Source organism: Lepidochelys olivacea (assembly GCF_965140295.1).
Source record: "Lepidochelys olivacea isolate rLepOli2 genome assembly, chromosome: 2".
Classification (NCBI taxonomy): domain Eukaryota; kingdom Metazoa; phylum Chordata; order Testudines; family Cheloniidae; genus Lepidochelys; species Lepidochelys olivacea.
In genome coordinates this window covers 74,661,702-74,679,435 of record NC_140412.1, presented here as the reverse complement: position 1 = coordinate 74,679,435, position 17,734 = coordinate 74,661,702, and the positions used below count along the sequence as shown (strand labels likewise).

The 17,734-nt window shown below is 41.7% G+C and overlaps 1 protein-coding gene across 1 annotated transcript in view; it reads right to left on the bottom strand.

The window, feature by feature from the left end:
• Positions 1–17,734, bottom strand: part of PRKDC (protein kinase, DNA-activated, catalytic subunit) — a 153,011-nt gene that overhangs the window by 113,706 nt on the left and 21,571 nt on the right. Inside the window, exons 14-24 of the mRNA XM_084620823.1 lie at positions 17,458–17,507; positions 11,069–11,206; positions 10,418–10,567; positions 9,859–9,974; positions 8,779–8,938; positions 7,431–7,517; positions 5,312–5,431; positions 4,723–4,882; positions 3,709–3,815; positions 1,813–1,903; positions 404–567 (exon numbers count right to left, since the gene is read on the bottom strand). Coding sequence (XP_084476949.1) covers positions 404–567; positions 1,813–1,903; positions 3,709–3,815; positions 4,723–4,882; positions 5,312–5,431; positions 7,431–7,517; positions 8,779–8,938; positions 9,859–9,974; positions 10,418–10,567; positions 11,069–11,206; positions 17,458–17,507 — 1,343 coding nt within the window. The remainder of the gene's footprint in view (positions 1–403; positions 568–1,812; positions 1,904–3,708; positions 3,816–4,722; positions 4,883–5,311; positions 5,432–7,430; positions 7,518–8,778; positions 8,939–9,858; positions 9,975–10,417; positions 10,568–11,068; positions 11,207–17,457; positions 17,508–17,734) is intronic.

Here is a 17,734-nt window from a genome sequence, read left to right as displayed (position 1 = left end):
CTTTCTTTGGAAACCATGATCCCAACCCAGCAAAGAACTTAAGCATGTCCTTAAATACTTTCCTGCACAAGTGCCAATGGATAAGGAAAATACAAGCTTGCTTACTATGCCAGGGAAGGGAGGCCACATAACACACAAAAAAAGCTCTCTCTAAACCCTCATTTTCACTACAAGTCTAACCATGGAAGCACATGGCTGTACAGTACAGTTCAAAGGATCTATGTTCTATAACTTTTTAGTTTATAGCGTGGAGAGCAACATGATTATAGAGCTGCATCAAGGAACCATGTTACAGTCTAGGATTTAGTCAAAAACAGAACAGTCTTCAGAAAGGAAGTAGATCTTTTACAAGCATTAGCTGACAATTATTTAATAATGAAAACAAACACAAAAATGGCAATACTTTAGTTTGCCTGTCGCTAGCAGATAGAGCTAATTCAGTCACACGAGGCAAGAACAAATCCAGGTAGATGACTGGCTTCATGTCTGCAAAGGGTACAGCAAAGCTCAGGCGCTTCTCAGTGTCCCAGGACACAAATTTCTTCATCATCTCTTCTGCAGAAGCAGCTAGTATATTAGGAAGAGAGCAAAACAAAAATAAGCTTTATGCTATGCAACTAACCAGATAATAAAAATCAAAACACAAGTCATAAAGCACTGAGATTTTCAGGCATTTTGATAGAGTTGTTTGACTAACCCCACCAACTTCAAACAAGGGGTGCATCAAAGTACCTAGCTAATCAAGGTAATTGTCAGAATAATGGTGGTCTCACTTTCACAGAAAAACAGCTTCACTGTCACTTGGAGAAAGAGTAATTGCTGCCAACTTGTCACAAGACAGCATTACTATCCAACTCCAACAGAGGTAATTTCAGAGTAGTTTATAAATTTGGAACATATTGGAACATGCTTGTTTCAGAACACTTCTCTCAAAAGTCTAATATGGATTTTTTTGGTCTGCTACTGTTACAAGCAACACTTAGAGGTGGGATTCTACAAATTGGATCTAGGCAGGAAGACCCTTGGAAATGCACAGAAACTCACTAATTTCAAACAGGACTCAGTGTGAGTATAGGGTCTAAACAAGTGGATCCAGTTACAAGGTATGACCCTAAAATGTCTAAAATTAAAAGAGAAAATGATAGTTAACCTGGGGAGTGGAAGGGGTAAATGGGAGGCGGCAAAAACTGAGTCCGACTTCACTTTGTACAGTCAGTTTCAGACTTTTCCATTAATAGTCATCAAAGGGACCAATCCCGTGTATAAAGTGAAGTATATGTGTAAGGCTTTGCATGATTGTGGGCTAAGTGACCTTTCCGGGTATGTCTACACTGCAAGCTGAGAGGTGTAATTCCCAGCTCAGATAGACAAAAATGCACTAGCTCTGCTCAAGCTAATGTATTAAAAATAGCAACATGGCCATGGTGGCTTGAGCTAGCCACCAAGTACAACCCTGACTGAGGTCCTAGATACATACTCAGGTGGCTAGCCCAAGCCACCACCTGTACTGCCGCAACCACGCTGCTATTTTTAGCATGCTAGCTTGAGCGGAGATAATGCATGTATGTCTACTCAAGCTGGGAATGGCACTCCCAGCTGCAGTGCAGACACACACTTATCATTCCATAATAGGTTTTACTTTCTTCTTGTGAACTGGAAAGCTTAACAAAATAGAACCAGCCTACTAAAATAGTGTTTTATTTGGTAAGGTCACCTTATTTCATAAAAGGATAACATTTATGAACCTGCACTTAAAGTCAGTTGTAAACGAGAGAGAGCATAAAAAAGTGTTTAATATTTTTCGACACTCACCTGTAACTAAATTTCGATTGATCTGCCCTCCCAAAGATCCAAGAAGCCGAACCACTCTAGTTCTTACAGCTTCCAAGGACAGGTCTTCTTCCTAGATAATTCAGAACTTCATTAGAAAAGTGAAGAGACAGTGGGGCTACACACGCATGTGTGTAACTTTACAAATATAAGTGGATACAGGATTAGGGTCTTAGTAAATTCCTGTCCACAAAGTTAAAACAGTTGGGGGTAGGGGTGGAATTCTTGCCTCAGTAAGAGACAGAAGCACTGGAAAACATTTTATATATATTTTTATCTGGCTCCATATGCAGTTCCTCTCCCTAGTAAGATTGATTCTGAAGGTATCAAAACAGTCACCATATTTTGTGACACTTCAGTGGCAATTTCTGCAGGAAAGGTAAAATAATTTTGTGGCACATTTGTCTCTGTTCTGCACAGGAATATCACATGACTACAGAATACAATGTTGGGTGCAGAATTTCACAAAATCAAAACACTTAAGGTAAAGATTTTTTTAAAAATAGGGGTTTAAAGTAAGGCTCCTAAATCCATATTTAGGCATATGCTTGATTTTCAGAAGTGCTGAGTATCCAGCAGCCAACAATGATGTAAATTAGTTTAATGTATAAACTAGCTGGCTTTGTTCATAAACTACTGGATCTGACACTGTCTGCACAAATAGAAAGACAAAGCGGATGAGGGAATATCTTTTATTGGACCAACTTCTGTTGGTGAGCGACCAGCTTTTGAGCGACAGAGAATAGTAAAACATATTACCTCACTCACCTTGTCTCTCTAATACCCTGGGACTGACATGGGTATAACACTGCATACACAACTAGGATTAGCTATTGTTTACCTGCTTAAAACTGTCTCCTTCCAGGTAGTTTATAAATTAAATTACCCAAATTAAATTACATATAAATTAAACTATGCCACTGTTTTCTAAAGAGAGAGAGAAGCCCCTGGGTTGGATGAGTGATATGCCTGACTTTCATGAGTTTCAATTACGTTTTGGATGGGATACAAAAATTTCCACAAAGTACCATTCAGAACCACTATAAAACCAGATTCTGATTTTAGTGTGGCTTGAATACCAGTCAGGAAAATATCAGATACTTCTTCTGAGCAAGGCCGCATGTACTCTGCAGCAAACAGGATGTAAATCAGCAGCAGTCTGGTGGATGTTCTGGAAATTCTGAAGTAGTTTTTATTATATAGGGCTTTTTAAAAATTTTACTGAAATACATATAAAGTTAAACACCACAATCAGTTAACTAATCCCTGCATTATTCATGTGATATTCAATTCCAATTATTTCATACTGTTGCACATTTTCAATATACCACAGATTATCAGGTTTATGTTTCAGAGTTAATACCTCATTGAGATGAGTGGGACAGTTCACCTCTCAGTGCTACTGTTCCTGGTTATCCGCAGATTTAGGAAGACAATTCTGCATCAATCTGTACCCAAGATTTACTCTGCAATTGTACGGGCCAGAAACAGATTTTCAAAAATAAAAGCTTAAACTCTTGAGCCCAATTCTGTGGCAAGAAGTGATTTCCACAATCAAGGAATCCACAGGGCCCTGTTCACAAGCCTATATGTGCAGCATCTGATTTTGGAAGGCATCTGACAACATCAGTTTATTCAACATGTCAGTCAGGCCTCATATTATATACAAGAAAAAAATACATGAAACGTCACTAAGAAAAATGAGAGAATTCATGGTTACATGCTGTTACTGCCAGCAAATAAATGATTCACTCTGATTTAAGATATAAACAGTGTATTTTCACATCTACTTCTGAAAAGATATAATACTTTTTGGTTTTGAAAGCTGAGCAGAACAGAAGTGTTAATGTCAGTTTCAATAGAGAAAGAAGGATTTACCAATGAAGGGGTCTTTGCTTTTTTCAGACGTTGTATCACAACTTTGTTAAATCCTTTCTGGGCTGCACGAGAAAGCTTCCTCACTTCCCAATTATTCTGGGATTCATCTGATCAAAAAGAAGCAGCTTATTAATGCCCATATACTATAATGTATACTGCCCATATACTCAAATCCACTGAATTTATTCTCTTAAAAGTGATTTTGCAAAAAATTAAGTTCCTTTTCAGATATCTGACATGGAAAAACTCTTCATGTTATGGAACCGACTTTAAGCTGACTCAAAGGAAACTTAACACCAGAAAAGAGACAAGAGGACTATTGTCGTCAACCATTGGGAGCATGGGTGAACTGAAGACAGGACTTGCTTGAACTTGTGAGGTGCACAGAGAAGGGCAATAGCCATTCTCTAACAGAAAGCTTTCCCCCCCACCAGGCAATTTACAGGGTGGCACAAGATTGGCCATGAAGAGGCTCTGCTAATTTTTCAGAAATTATTATTACACAACAGCTAATTGAGGTGTCAGTAGAGGTAAAATTTCACTATCCAATATGGGCCTTTTACCTGAGCACTGAAAAAGCCAGTTATTATAGCTGGAAGTGAAGACCAGTAACTGGGGTTATTGCCCACTCATGGGTACACAGAACTCCCACTAACATCACAAAACTTACCACAATAAACTAGGGGTAATACAACAGTTATTGTCCTGTTAGCTACTGCTGAAAACAATATGAAGGATGGCGCAAATATACTGATACCATTTGCTATTGTTGGGATTCTACTTGCAGCAGTCACTGATCTCTCAATTTAAAAAAAAAAAAGCAGCACAATTCTTGTTTGTAGAAGAATCTCCTAATATTCCACATGCAAGAGTTTCTACAATAAGCTGCAAGTATCCTACATCCGCACCCTCATGCTCTACTGAATTTTTTATTATATTATACTTGAATATATTAAAACTTGCAAATGCCCCCAACTCTGTATTTCTATACCATCAATGTTTTCTACTACATACCTGCCAATCCAGTGGTTTTCAAATAGCCATCGAAGAGAGGAAGGACATCCTTGTAGTAAGGCTGTATTATATGTTTGGGAATGCGAGCTGACCAGTCTTCCAGGGCATCCAGCCCCACATCAGCCATTGGGGTATAGCTGAGGCCCAGCTTAAATGCACTCTACATATTAAGCCAACAAAGCTATTAAATATTTTGGGAATCAATACTAAGATTTAAAGAAAAGATACCTTTATGAGTAAATTATAACACTATAAATTATAATGTCCTTTTATATCTTTAGTTCCTTAAGAGCTGACATGCTAATGTACCAAACATTTATTTTACTATATTACAACATTGGAACTCCTTTGCATGATCACAACCTTCAGGTGGAGCTGCAAACATCACATTTTAGCCATACAAATTTACCAGCTCACACAAAAGGGTCAATGACCCAACTTTTTATCAATGATGATGCTAGTGCAAAAGTGAAAGATTTCTTACCTGTCCGTCAAAAAAAAAAATCATATACAATTACAAAATTTTGCAAGAATGATTTTAAAAACAAAAGCCAACAAAGAATGTTAATTATACATCACACTGACCCACCTGCAATGCAGGAATGTATGCTTTGATATCAAGCATGATGATGTCATGTGGTAAGGAGAGTACAAAGGTTAGACATGATGCTAACAACTCGTCTTTGTACTGTTTCATTTTTGCTGTTACCTAAAATTCAGAAATGTAACAATAATAATTGAGCAGATCATTTGTTTAGTTGGTAAACAAAACCTTAAAGGATCTTGAAAGTGTTGGCTTTATCACTGTATGTTGCTATATAATTCATATACCACAGGAATCTCGTTTAGTGACTGGAACATAATGGGTAGGATAACAGAAATTCACAGCAGCTCAGAAAATACCTTGAGGGTAAAAGTTGTACTTAAGAGTTGGTATTTTAGGTACTGTAGAATCAACCAAAACGTTTAAACCCCACTGGAAGAGAGGGTTTTGTGAGGTTTCATGGTTTTGGTATGATTTTAGTTCAAAGTGTAAATTAAAAATCTAGTTCTAATGAGGGGCTGTTCTGACATCACACGTTTAAAGTGTTTTTTCTTTTTAAATACTTCACTCACATCCCATATTATAAAAAAGTCATCATATCATATCATATCAACAGTAATAGGATGATTTGTCTTATCTTGAAGAACAAATAAGTTCTATGAACTTGAACTTATCTCCTGACTACAATCAGTTTAAGGACAGTGCTTGCTCTTAATATTGTTAAACTTTGTTCTCCTGAACAAAACTCTAGGGCCAAAGATTAGATTTTAACTATGGAATTTTCTTCCTCCATTGGTCCGACAAAGCCTAACTTACTGCATACATAAGCATACTACAAAGCCTATGTATTCACATTGTTTTCTCTCAGGCGGTGCACTGAGTCTCATTTTTGAACACCAGAGTACGTTTTAACTGACATTATGTCAACTTACATTTGTTTTGTAATATGCATTTTTAAATATAGTTTGTGACAGATCCATTCTATAAACTGAAACAATAAATCTGGGTATAGGATCTGAATGCCACATAGAGAATAACTCATTATCATGCAATATAGAATGCACAACTGAGAAGTAACTGTATAGTTGTAGATCAGGAACTGCACATCCTTTGATTTGCTGAGATGATTCCACTGCAGTATGGTAGAATTTACCATGCATATTTAAAAAGAGAACTGACAATTGTTCCCCTTGAATTGATTATTTTCATTTAACAATGGAAGATGTGTTGCTATTTATTTTATACTAAGCAGCATTTCTTTCCCTGAAGTTCATTCTTGGCACTAATCATTTACTATGGGGGGATGGACTAAAAGGCATGATAATAGTTATATTTGTTTAATGAATCAACTTTACATTTAAGTTGAGTAAGGGATGTAAATGTCTTTCTCCCAAGTCAGAATCACTTCTAGTCATTTTGGAACTTTACTTAAAGAAAGAAAGGAGCATATCGTATAGTTTTATACTGCACTATTGGGTTATCTGACACAATCACTTCAGCTTACTGGAATGACCTTTTTCGGTCTGAAACATACCAGTCGGGGAGCAGGTGTTGATCCTACCAGAGACTCTTAAGGTGTTTTTGGTGACTAAGGGCTTGTCTACACTGGCAATTAACAGCACTGCAACTTTCTCACTCAGGGGTGTGAAAAAACACCCGAGTGCAACAAGTTGCAGCGCTGTAAAGCACCAGTGTAAACAGCGCTCACAGCGCTGGGAGCTACGCCCCCCGTTGAGGTAGGTTTTTTTAAAGAGCGCTGGGAGTTGCCAGTGTAGACTAGCCCTTATGCAGGCAGGTGGTTTATTTCTCCACCCAAATATAAGAGATTTAGGGTGTTGGCTGAGCAGCCAAGTCAGAAGAAGGCTTGAGCTGAATTTGATCTTATTGTTTGTTTGTTTCTACGTTAATGAAACCAAACCTTAGAAATGCAGCAAGTTTGGACTACAGAGTATTTGGACTGTGCTTGTAAGCAGGCAGGGAAAGGCACTTGCGCATGGTCATATTTATTTAAAGTAAGTATCTCTTATAACCCAAAATGCTGGGATAATACTGTATTATGATGGAGACAAAAATCAAAAAGATACTATTGTTAAAAATGCTGTACTGGAAATAACACTGTTTATATTGATATAGTAATAAAAGCCTAACAAAGAAAATGGTTTACCTCTTTTCCAAATTTTGCAAATAGTGCAAAGCAAGAGCTCTTCTCAGGGTCATCAGGGCATTTTTGGTAACTCTTTGGACTTATACCCTGCCAAACAGAAAACTATCATCACTGCTATGAATAATAAAAAAATATATACACAAAAGGTACGTGTTCTGGACAGACATCAAGTCTTGTTCCGCAAGTTAGGCTCAAAACAAAAAGCTACAGGATAAGAATAGGTTATTGCCTGAATACTAACAGATCTGCTAAAGTGAAAGCTTAAAATGTACGTTCATTCTCTTTTCTCAGCAAAAGTCACCATTACATACTACCAAAAGGCACTGAAGACAGTCATCCTCTCTGCTTTGAGGTACAGAGGCAACTAAATGTATGCAAGTACTAGCCAAAGTGATCAATATGCATGTGGATGGAGGAGTTTAAGCAGCAGCATCACTTCCTCTCCCCAGCCCTCACCCCAGGCCAAAGAGAAAACAAGAAAGATTCTCTCCACGAACAGTGTGCATATATGGCTCTGCAGGTTTATAAAGGTGCGGCTAGAAAGAGAGTGGGGTAGGAAAAGGCAGCTGCTCACCATAGCATCATCCCCTCATGCTAACCTGCATAAATGTCTACACAATTTCTGTGGAAATCAATGGCAACCTTCTTAGTTTGAACTTTTGTGAAAAACTGGTCCTTCCCTTCTACAGTTCTTGGAGCGGTAGGCACAGCCAGGCTCTTTGTAGGAACCATGCTCCTATTTTTGGTAGGAGAAGGTATGCAGTGCAGAAGGACAGCAGAAGGTGGTTCAACATCTGTGATTTTCCCTCCCTCACAGCTCTAAGGATATCCATTGAATTGAAGGACCTCCTTTGCCCAAAAGCTTCCTTGCACATGAATCCTCCTCCCACAACAGCATACAAACTCAGAGAATGAAAGAGTAATTTATTGAATTGGTAATTCTGCTTCTCTGAATTTATTGGACCATTTTCCTAGCTTGTATAAATCAGCCTCCTTCCATTGGAGCCAATGGATCTATGACAATTTATATCAGCTGAGAATCTGGCCAGTCACCTTAAACGTCAAACACCTTAAGTGCTAGGTGAGTTCTATTAATCTCACACTAAGAAGCTAAGATCCAGCAGAAAGGAATCCCGTATGGATGATATATTTTAAAAAGCTGAGTTTTCAGCCTAATTTCAGCTTTCCAATAGGTTTTTTTTTTTGCAAAAAGGCATAATTTGCACCCAAATTTTTAAATAAAAAAAACGAACAATAGCTAATAAATATTTTCAGTTGTGCAAGAGTATATTTCAACTTGCATAGTCATTAAAATACAAAATGGGATGCTCCAAGTGAGAGTACTCACCTCAAAATATTTTATTTTCTTGGCAATTTTCATTGCAACAGAGAGCAATTTGTAGAATCCACTAATAAGAGGTAACCGTGTTGACTGTGTAATAAGCTCATAACCAAAGGAATACATCCATGGTTCAAAAAATTCAACATGCTTCTCTGGCAGAATTTCTCTGTAAAATAAATGCACAGGGAACATTCAAACAAAATAAATTGAAATGAGTTTTTCTTATACCAGCCTGAAAGTGAAAAACATCAGAACTGCCATAATGCAACAGACCAACTATCAGTATTGAAAAGAAATCAGTTACAGGAAACTAAAGAGGAAAGAGTAAAATTCCCAGACTGCCCCTAATTACACATTATATAGGGCACATAGAGAATTTCTTCCTGACCCCTCCAGTGATCACCCTTATAAAGAATATAATACAATACCAATCCTAAACACTTACAGATTACAATAACACTATTGTAGAGTTTGGGGCCTTCAATAGCGTAGTACATTTTAAAGGAGATCTTATGATCTAAAGCATGAGAGCTGAAAGTCCTCATAATTATTATATCCTACAATAGCTAGTGTAATTATATATGGTATTTTATTACAGGCAAGCATGTCTGAGAATAAAATGAAGGTGAATGACTAACTTATCAACCATCTTATAAGAATGCTAGAATGGTGACAAAAACCTCTAATATTGAATTGTAAGTTTCTGAAGTTTAAGCATCTGAAGCTAAAGCACTTAGAATATATGAATGACATAGCATTAAAGTGCAGCAGTCACACAGTTAATTCCTCACTCAATTTGAAGGGCATCATGTATCTTGGAGTTTGCTGCAAATCTTCTATACAGTTTCAGTGTATACTAATATTTTCACCCACAACCTAAATGTTCAAAATATGCTTACTGGCTTCCAACTAGTGTTCTGGACATTGTGCACTTTAAACAGACATCAAATATGGCCAGAAACCTACACACTCCCGCTGCATGAAACCAGGAAATGATCACACTCAATACTAATAGTTCACATTTCTATAGCATCTTACTATCCCAGCACCTACTCCAGAATTCCCAAATTATAGAACTTGCAGTACCTGCAGAATTCTACTAGGTTAACAAATGCTATAAAATCTTTAGGCTTAGTTGGCTGAAGGTTTGAAGCTGGATCAGAAGTAGGAACAACCAAAGCAGTGCCAGATTCATTTTCATCCTAGGGTGGGGGAAAGAAAAAAAAAAAGGGTAATATGTGCTTATTGTGCTTCAACAGAGCGGGCATTACAGATTGGAACAATACTTACCCACTGTTATCAGTCAGCAGCAGGGCAGGAAAAAGAATATACTCACTAGTTTGCTACACGTTAATCTATCTTTTTAAAAATAGACATATGTAATTCATTGGACTTGTAATAACTGAAAATACTCACTAACAAAAATAATGAGATCACAGGATGCCAAGGAGGAAATTTTGTCCGTCTTGAAGACAGCCATAATGGCAGTTTGGAAATAGCTTCCAGAAATAAAATTTAATACATTTTGACTATTATGAATTTTAACTCAAGGAGACTTCAAGGGTTACACTGTATGGAAAGAAAGGCAAAAGACTGGGATTTGGGGTTTTCATCACAATAATTATTGTAAAATATCAGGCCTCACCTGTTCACTAACATTCAGTTTCTGAACTGTCAGGTCCAACTTCTCAATAATCTTCAATACTGATTTTATAAGTTCATCATACAACAAACGGTTCAGAGAAAGCAGTGGTGAATTTGCGATCAGAAACGTTTCATCTGCGAAAACGGAATCCTTTGTGGGAGAAAAAGGGATAAACTTCAAAACAATGGTAAGAGCTACTCTGAAATTTATATTCTTCCTTATTTTTAAACCTGTAAAGTTTTGGGGGATTGTGGTGCAGAGGGTTAGTACAGAAGCCTTTCACCCCGGGAGGCCAAATTCATCTTTGTTAAATTAATGTGATCGTCGCACCCTCAGCCCACATTCAGAGCCCATATCATTAAATCACTATACTGCAGCATGATTGGCTGCCTGCCTGGAAGAAATCTAGGGTTGGCATAGCAGGAATAAGAACAGGACAGGATTAGGATTCTTTGGCAGAACCAAGCAAGGCAGCCTGCACAATATATGGCTGTATGAGGCCAGGTGTTAGCCAGCGACGTTAGTTACTTGCTTTTAAGAGCAATAAACTTTATTCAAATAATAATCTTGGATTAATTGAATAAATGTAACAAAAAAAATCAAGGAGTTCAACTTTTTCTTGTTGGGTCTCAGCGTTAAGTGGGCTTTTACCTTCATTGTATCACAGTTCAATAGGCTTCTAAAAAGATCCAGATAGTCCTTATACATAGGTACTTTCCATTTCCCAGTTCTGACCTCTCCAGCTGCTGTGGGCTCTTCCAATTTAGAAACTTCTTTTCCAAAAATCTCCTACAGGGCAGTGCAATAGATTAATGTGTTAATATTTTTTAAATAACTGTACAATACATTGCATGTGAAACTACCTACAAGAGCCTCGGCTACATATTTTCCTTAGAAAGAGAAGAAGTCTCAATAAAGGCTAAGATAAGTAACTGGAAGTCACTTTTAGATCAGCAGACTGAAACAGACTGCTTCCTGGTTTTACCATGCTGGAGATAGAGTACAACTAGCTGCTTATAAAATTCTCCTGTGTATGCGCTGGACCTCTATTTCATTTTCTCTTCAGGTAATCTGTTAGTTTAAAGAGATTCTAATTCAATGCAGTGTAAGAGATTAATTGTTACATTTTAAAATTCCTTCACTAGGCAAGCGTTTTATCACAGGGTGGCTGTCCCGCCTCTAAGAGGAAATGGGCCCTCAGCCTCACCTGTGAGAAGATCAGCTCACTTCCCCAGGTGGGTAACAATGAGTGAGATCATGAGGTCATGTGATCAGGAGAAGGAAGGAAAGTACAGACTCCTAGGGGTAGTCCTTGGAAAGGGGAGCTCAAGTGGGAACATAACACTCCAGCTAGGCCTAGACTAGAAGTGCCAGGCATGACAGAAGCCTGGGATGCTGCAGTTGACCTGAGAGAGCAGCTGTAGGAAAGTGCTGCAGGCAGTAAAAAAGGCTCTATTTGATTACAACCCAGCTCTGGGAGCTCCTGACACAAGGAGAGAGGAGAGTATTAGAACTCTGAAGGGAAGACAGACCCTTGGGAGGAAGGCCTGTGCCCAGCTTGGGACTGGGGCAAAGACTCTGGCCTTGTCTAAACAAACACTTAGTTCGCCACAAGCTGGGGTGTAAATCTACCTTGCATTAGCCTTCCACTGACTACCTCTCTGTGCAGACCCTACTGCCACACACTAAAAATGCCCTAGAGCACTTTAATCTACACCCCATTTTGAAACAGGAGCAGACAGTTAGTACACTGAAGGTGAGTATGCAACAGCTTGGCACCAACTAAATGTTCATATAGACAAGTTCTCTGTGGTTTGAGTTTGGTTTTGCAACACACTGTGCAGGTTTTAATAAATTGGACTCCAGAAGGGGAATGCATTGAATATTTGGATTGTGTAGACTTTAAGGGCTACGTAGCAGAAGGGGAAACTGAGGCAGGTCACAATAGAGCCACCCAAGCCACAAAGGGGTGCCTGAAAAGTGGTTGGCCCCTGTTACATGCTCAGTTAGATTTATCCTTTAGTCCATGTTAGTAAACATCACAGAAACTCCAAAGTCTGACTGATTAGTTACGATCTAGTTTGAGATGACCAATCTAACCAACAAAGAGTTTAAGAGGTACAGGGCACCCTTTCTTGCTATCTTTTGAAGTGTTATCATTATATGAAAAAAATGAAGTTACTCACCTTCTCGTAACTGTTGTTCTTCAAGATGTGTTGTTCATGTCCATTCCAATCAGGTGCATGCACGCATGTGCATGGCAGTCAGAAAATTTTTCCCATAGCAGCCTCCACTGGGTCAGCCTTGGGGCCCTCTGGAGTTGCGCCTTCATGACGCTCAATACAGAGCCCTGCCACCCCCTCAGTTCCTTTTTGCTGGCTACTCCAACAGAGGGGTAGGAGGGTGGGTATTGGAATGGACATAAACACTACATCTCGAAGAACAGTTAGGAGAAGGTGAGTAACCATTTTTTCCTCTTTGCTGCTTGTTCATGTCCACTCCAATCAGGTGACTCACAAGGCCAAGTTCAGGAGGTGGGGTCAGAGTTGTCCACTGATTGGAGCACTGCTCTTTCAAAGGTCGCATCATCTCTGGCCTGCTGGGTGATTACATACTGCATGGTGAAAGTGTGTATGGAGGACCATGTCGCTGCTCTGCAGATTTCCTGGGTGGGAACCTGTGCCAGGAAAGCTGTTGAAGAGGCCTGAGCCCTGCTGGAGTATACAGTGATCAGAAGAGTTGGCACCTTCGCCAGGTTCTAGCACTCATGGATGCAGGATGTGATCCATGACGATATTCGCTGAGAAGAGACAGGAAGACCTTTCACCCTGTCCGCCACTGCCACGAATAATTGGACCGACTTTCAGAACGGCTTTGTTCTCCCAACGTAGAAGGCTAGCGCTCTACGGACATCCAATGAGCGAAGCCTTTGCTCCCTGCCGCTCGAGTGAAGCTTAGGATGGAATACTGGGAGGAAGATGTCCTGCTTGATGTGAAACTGGGAGACAACCTTCGGGAGGAAAGTCGGGTGGGGTCTGAGCTGAACCTTGTCCTTAGAGAACACAGCATAAGGGGGATCTGATGTCAGGGCTTTGAACTCAGACACCCTTCTGGCTGAGGTTATTGCTACCAGAAGCGCGCGAGGGAGAGGGAGAGGGAGAGAGAGAGAGAGAGTGTGTCTGTGTGTGTCTGTGTGCGTCTGTGTGCAAAGAGAGAGAGAGAGAATGTCACCAAAGGTTCAAAGGGTGGACCCAGGAGTCTGGAAAGGACCAGACTGAGATCCAAAGCTCGGACCGGCTGTCAGACCTGCGGGTACAGTCTGTCGAGACCTTTAAGGAAGCTACTAACCATAGGGTTAGCAAAGAGCGAGCGGCCCTCTGCTCCGGGGTGAAAGGCAGAGATTGTCATCAATAAGGGTTCGTTTGGCTGCCGACAGTCCCTGCTGCTTGAGATGGAGGAAATAGTCCAACATAAGTGCCACAGAGGCAAGCGTTGGGGACGAACGGTGCTGCGCCAACCAGACTGAAAATCTCTTCCACTTGGCAAGGTAGGTAGCCCTGGTGGAAGGCTTCCTACTGCCAAGAAGGACTTGTCTAACTGGGGTCTGAGCAAGAAAGCTCCATCAGGTTCAGCCATGGAGCTTCCATGCCATGAGGCGTAGCAATTCGAGGTTCAGGTGTTGAAGACTGTCGTGATCCTGAGTTACTAAGTCCGGGAAGAGCAGCAAGCTGACTGAAGCTTCCATGGACATTTGCAGGAGTGATGCGTGCCAGTGCTGGAGCTCTCAATATCACTGAAGTTCTTTCCCTCTGAATCTTGAGGAGCACCTTGTGAACGAGCAGAATGGGCAGAAACGTGTATAGGAGATGGTCTCCTCATGGAAGGGGGAATGCATCACCGATGGAACCAGCACTGTGATTCAGAAAGAAGCAAAGCTGCTGGCACTTCCTGTTGCGTCAGGTGGCGAACAGGTCTATCTGGGGAAAGCCCCATTGATGGATGATTGAGTTTGCCACATCTGGGCGAAGGGACCACTCGTGGCCACAGAACGACCTGCTGAGATAGTCCACCAACTCATTCTGTACTCTGGGGAGGTATGATGCTTGCAGATGTATCGAGTGCTCATCACAGAAGTCCCACAACAGGAGGGCTTCCTGGCACAGGGGAGAGGAACGTGCACCCCCGTTTGTTGATATAGAACATCACTGTGGTGTTGTCTGTCATAACTGAGATGCATCTCCCTGTCAAGTGAGCTTGGAAAGTCTGGCACGCCAGGCGTATTGCTCTCAGCTCTCTGACATGGATGTGGAGAGCGAGTTCCACCCGATACCAGAGGCCTTGTGTTCCGAGTTCTCCCAGACGTGCTCCCCAACCCAGAGCTGACGCATCCATCATTAGCGAGAGGGACAGCTGAGGGCTGGTGAAGGGGACCCCTGCACGTACTATCCGTGGGTCGAGCCACCACCGGGGGGAGTCGAGAGCCAGGCGAGGCAGGGTTACAATCCTGTCCAAGCTGTCCTGGACTTGCCGACACACTAATGCTAGCCACAATTGAAGAGGTCGAAGTCTCAGTCTGGCATGCTGTACTACATATGTACAAGCCACCATGTGTCCCAAGAGTTTCAGGCAATTCCTTTCTGTGGTGGTGGGGAACTACCTGAGACCTCGTATGATGTCGCTGAGGGAATGAAACCTTGCTTCCAGGAAATATGCCCTGGCTTGTATCGAGTCCACTACTGCCCCTATAAACTCTACCCTCTGAACTGGGGACAGCGTTTATTTTCCCTCGTTCAGAAGGCGGCCCAGTTCGTCAAATGTCGCTCTTATGAAGTTGACTTGTGCCTCCACTTGAGACCTGGAGCGGCCCTTGATGAACCAGTCATTGAGGTACGGGAACACCTGTATCTGCTGTCTGCACAGGAACACAGCCATGACTGCCATGCACTTGATAAAAACACGAGGCACCACTGATAGGCCGAACAGGAGGACTGTGAACTGACAGTGGGTCCTGTTCACCACAAACCTGAGGTATTTTCTGTGGGACAGAGTTATTGTTATGTGAAAGTACGCGTCTTTCAAGTCGAGGGAGGCATACTAATCTCCTGGATCCAATGAAGGGATGATGGAGGCCAAAGAGACCATGCAGAACTTGAGCTTCTTTACGAATTTGTTGAGTTCTCAGAGGTCTAGTATGGGCCTAAGTCAGCCCTTGGCTTTCGGTATTAGGAAATACCAAGAATAGAAACCCTTGCTCTTCTGCTCCTGAGGAACCTCTTCCCCTGCCCCTAGCGAAAGGACTGAGTGCACCAACTGTATAAGGAGTTGCTTGTGAGAGGGGTCCCTGAAGAGGGATGGGGAAGGGTAGGTGGAAGGGTAGGAGGGCACGGAATTGGATGGGGTATCCCCCCTCTACCTTGCGGAGCACCCAGAGGTCCAAAGTGATACAGGACCATGCAGAGCAGAAAGGGGACAATCAGGAGGAAAAGGTAAGGCAGCATAGGTCCAGTTTTTGTTCTGGTGTGCCATCCTTGACCGCACCTTCAAAAGACTGGTTTGGGGCTGGAGGTGGTTAGGGTTGGCCAGAGCCCTGGCCTGAGGATGGGTGAGGCCTTTTTCTGCCGTTCCTATTCCTCTTCCGGGAGCTGTCCTGTCAGTTCTATTGGTAGAACTGCGGAGGAGGTTGAGGTCTGAAATGCTTCTGCTGCATGGCAGGAGTGTGTAGGCCCAAGGATTTGAGCATGGCTCTAGAGTCTTTTACGCTGTGTAGCCTTTTATCGGTCTTCTCCAAAAACAGAGTCACACCCTCAAAGGGGAGGTCCTGTATGGTCCACTGGACCTCGTATGGGAGACCAGAGACCTGGAGCCCCTTCCCATGGCCACCCCATAGCCATGACTCTCGTGGCTACATCAGCACTGTCCACTAGAGCTTGGACGGAAGCTTGGGAAATTAGCTTGCCCTCCTCAAACAAGGCTGAAAATTCAGCACGGGGGTCTAGGAGAGCAACTCTGAAAATTTTTCCATTGCCACAGAGGTATTAAAAGAGTACTGACTGACAGTGGCCTATTGATTGGAAATGTGGAGCCGCAATCCACCCGTGAAATAGACCTTCCTCCTGAAAAGGTAGAGTTTTTTAGCCTCCCTGTTTTGGGGGGAGGGGCCTTGAAAACCTTGCTGCTTGCACTGATTAGCAGCATCCACAACAAGGGAATCAGGTTGCAGGTGGGAATAAAGATGTTCATAACCAGCACAAATTATTGCTGGTAGGTGCCAGTAGGTGGCAATGAGGCTGGGTTCTGTCACAGGGTTTTGGTGGTGTCCACAATAGTTTTTATGAGCAGTAGGGCAATATGGGAAGGTCCAGAGGCTGCAAGGATATCCACGATGGGATCAGAGTCCTCTACTACCTCCTCTGCCTTGATGCCCAAACCCTGAGCAACCTGGTGCAGCAATTGCTGCAACACCCGATTGTCTTCGAGCGCCGGGGCTATGGCGGTGCCAGTCAGTGCCTCATGTCCTAGAGGGTGAGAACTATATAGAAAAACAGAGATAAAGGCACTTGATAAGCAAGGGCTATGGGATGTTCAAACTAACCGTCACTGGCAGTAAGAAGGAACTGAGGGGGTGGCGGGTCGGCGGGGGTCTCTATTGAGCGCCATGAAGATGCGACTCCAGGGGGCTCCCAGGCCGACCCACAGAGGCTGCTACAGGAAAACTCCTCCAGCTACCGTGAATGCGCACACACCTGATTGGAATAGACATGAACAAGCACTCGAAGAACAGCAGCAGCTTACAGGGCTTTTCATTCATTAAGTAGTATGCAAAACTAGCACAAAAAAGACTTTATTTGTTTTTAAAGCTACCAGTTTATTTGCATCTTTTTGGTAACAAACATCATAGATCGCCAAAGAACAATCAGCTGACTCCCAAAAGGTTATTCGTACTTTACAGATCTGATAACTATATACAGTAGTCTCTGCCTTTTGCATTGTATAATAAAAAAAAAAACACTTCCAGTGAAGAGTCTCAACAATTAACTTACCCTTGAGAAGGTGATTGGCTTGGAGCAGACTCTGACTAACCCTTGATGCACTGAAATAAAAAAAAATTATCTGAACAGATTTCAAAGGTACATCATCCAAATGATTCACTAAAAGAAAGAGGTGTATAACTTTATTTCTGGCATTCTGATAGAATTTGGGTTTTAAAAATACGGGGAGAGGAAGTTTATCAATTGGCAAGCACAACCAGAAGTGGATTCTAAATTTAAGGATCTCCCACAGGAAAACTTTTTTGAACTGCCTCCACATCACATTTTG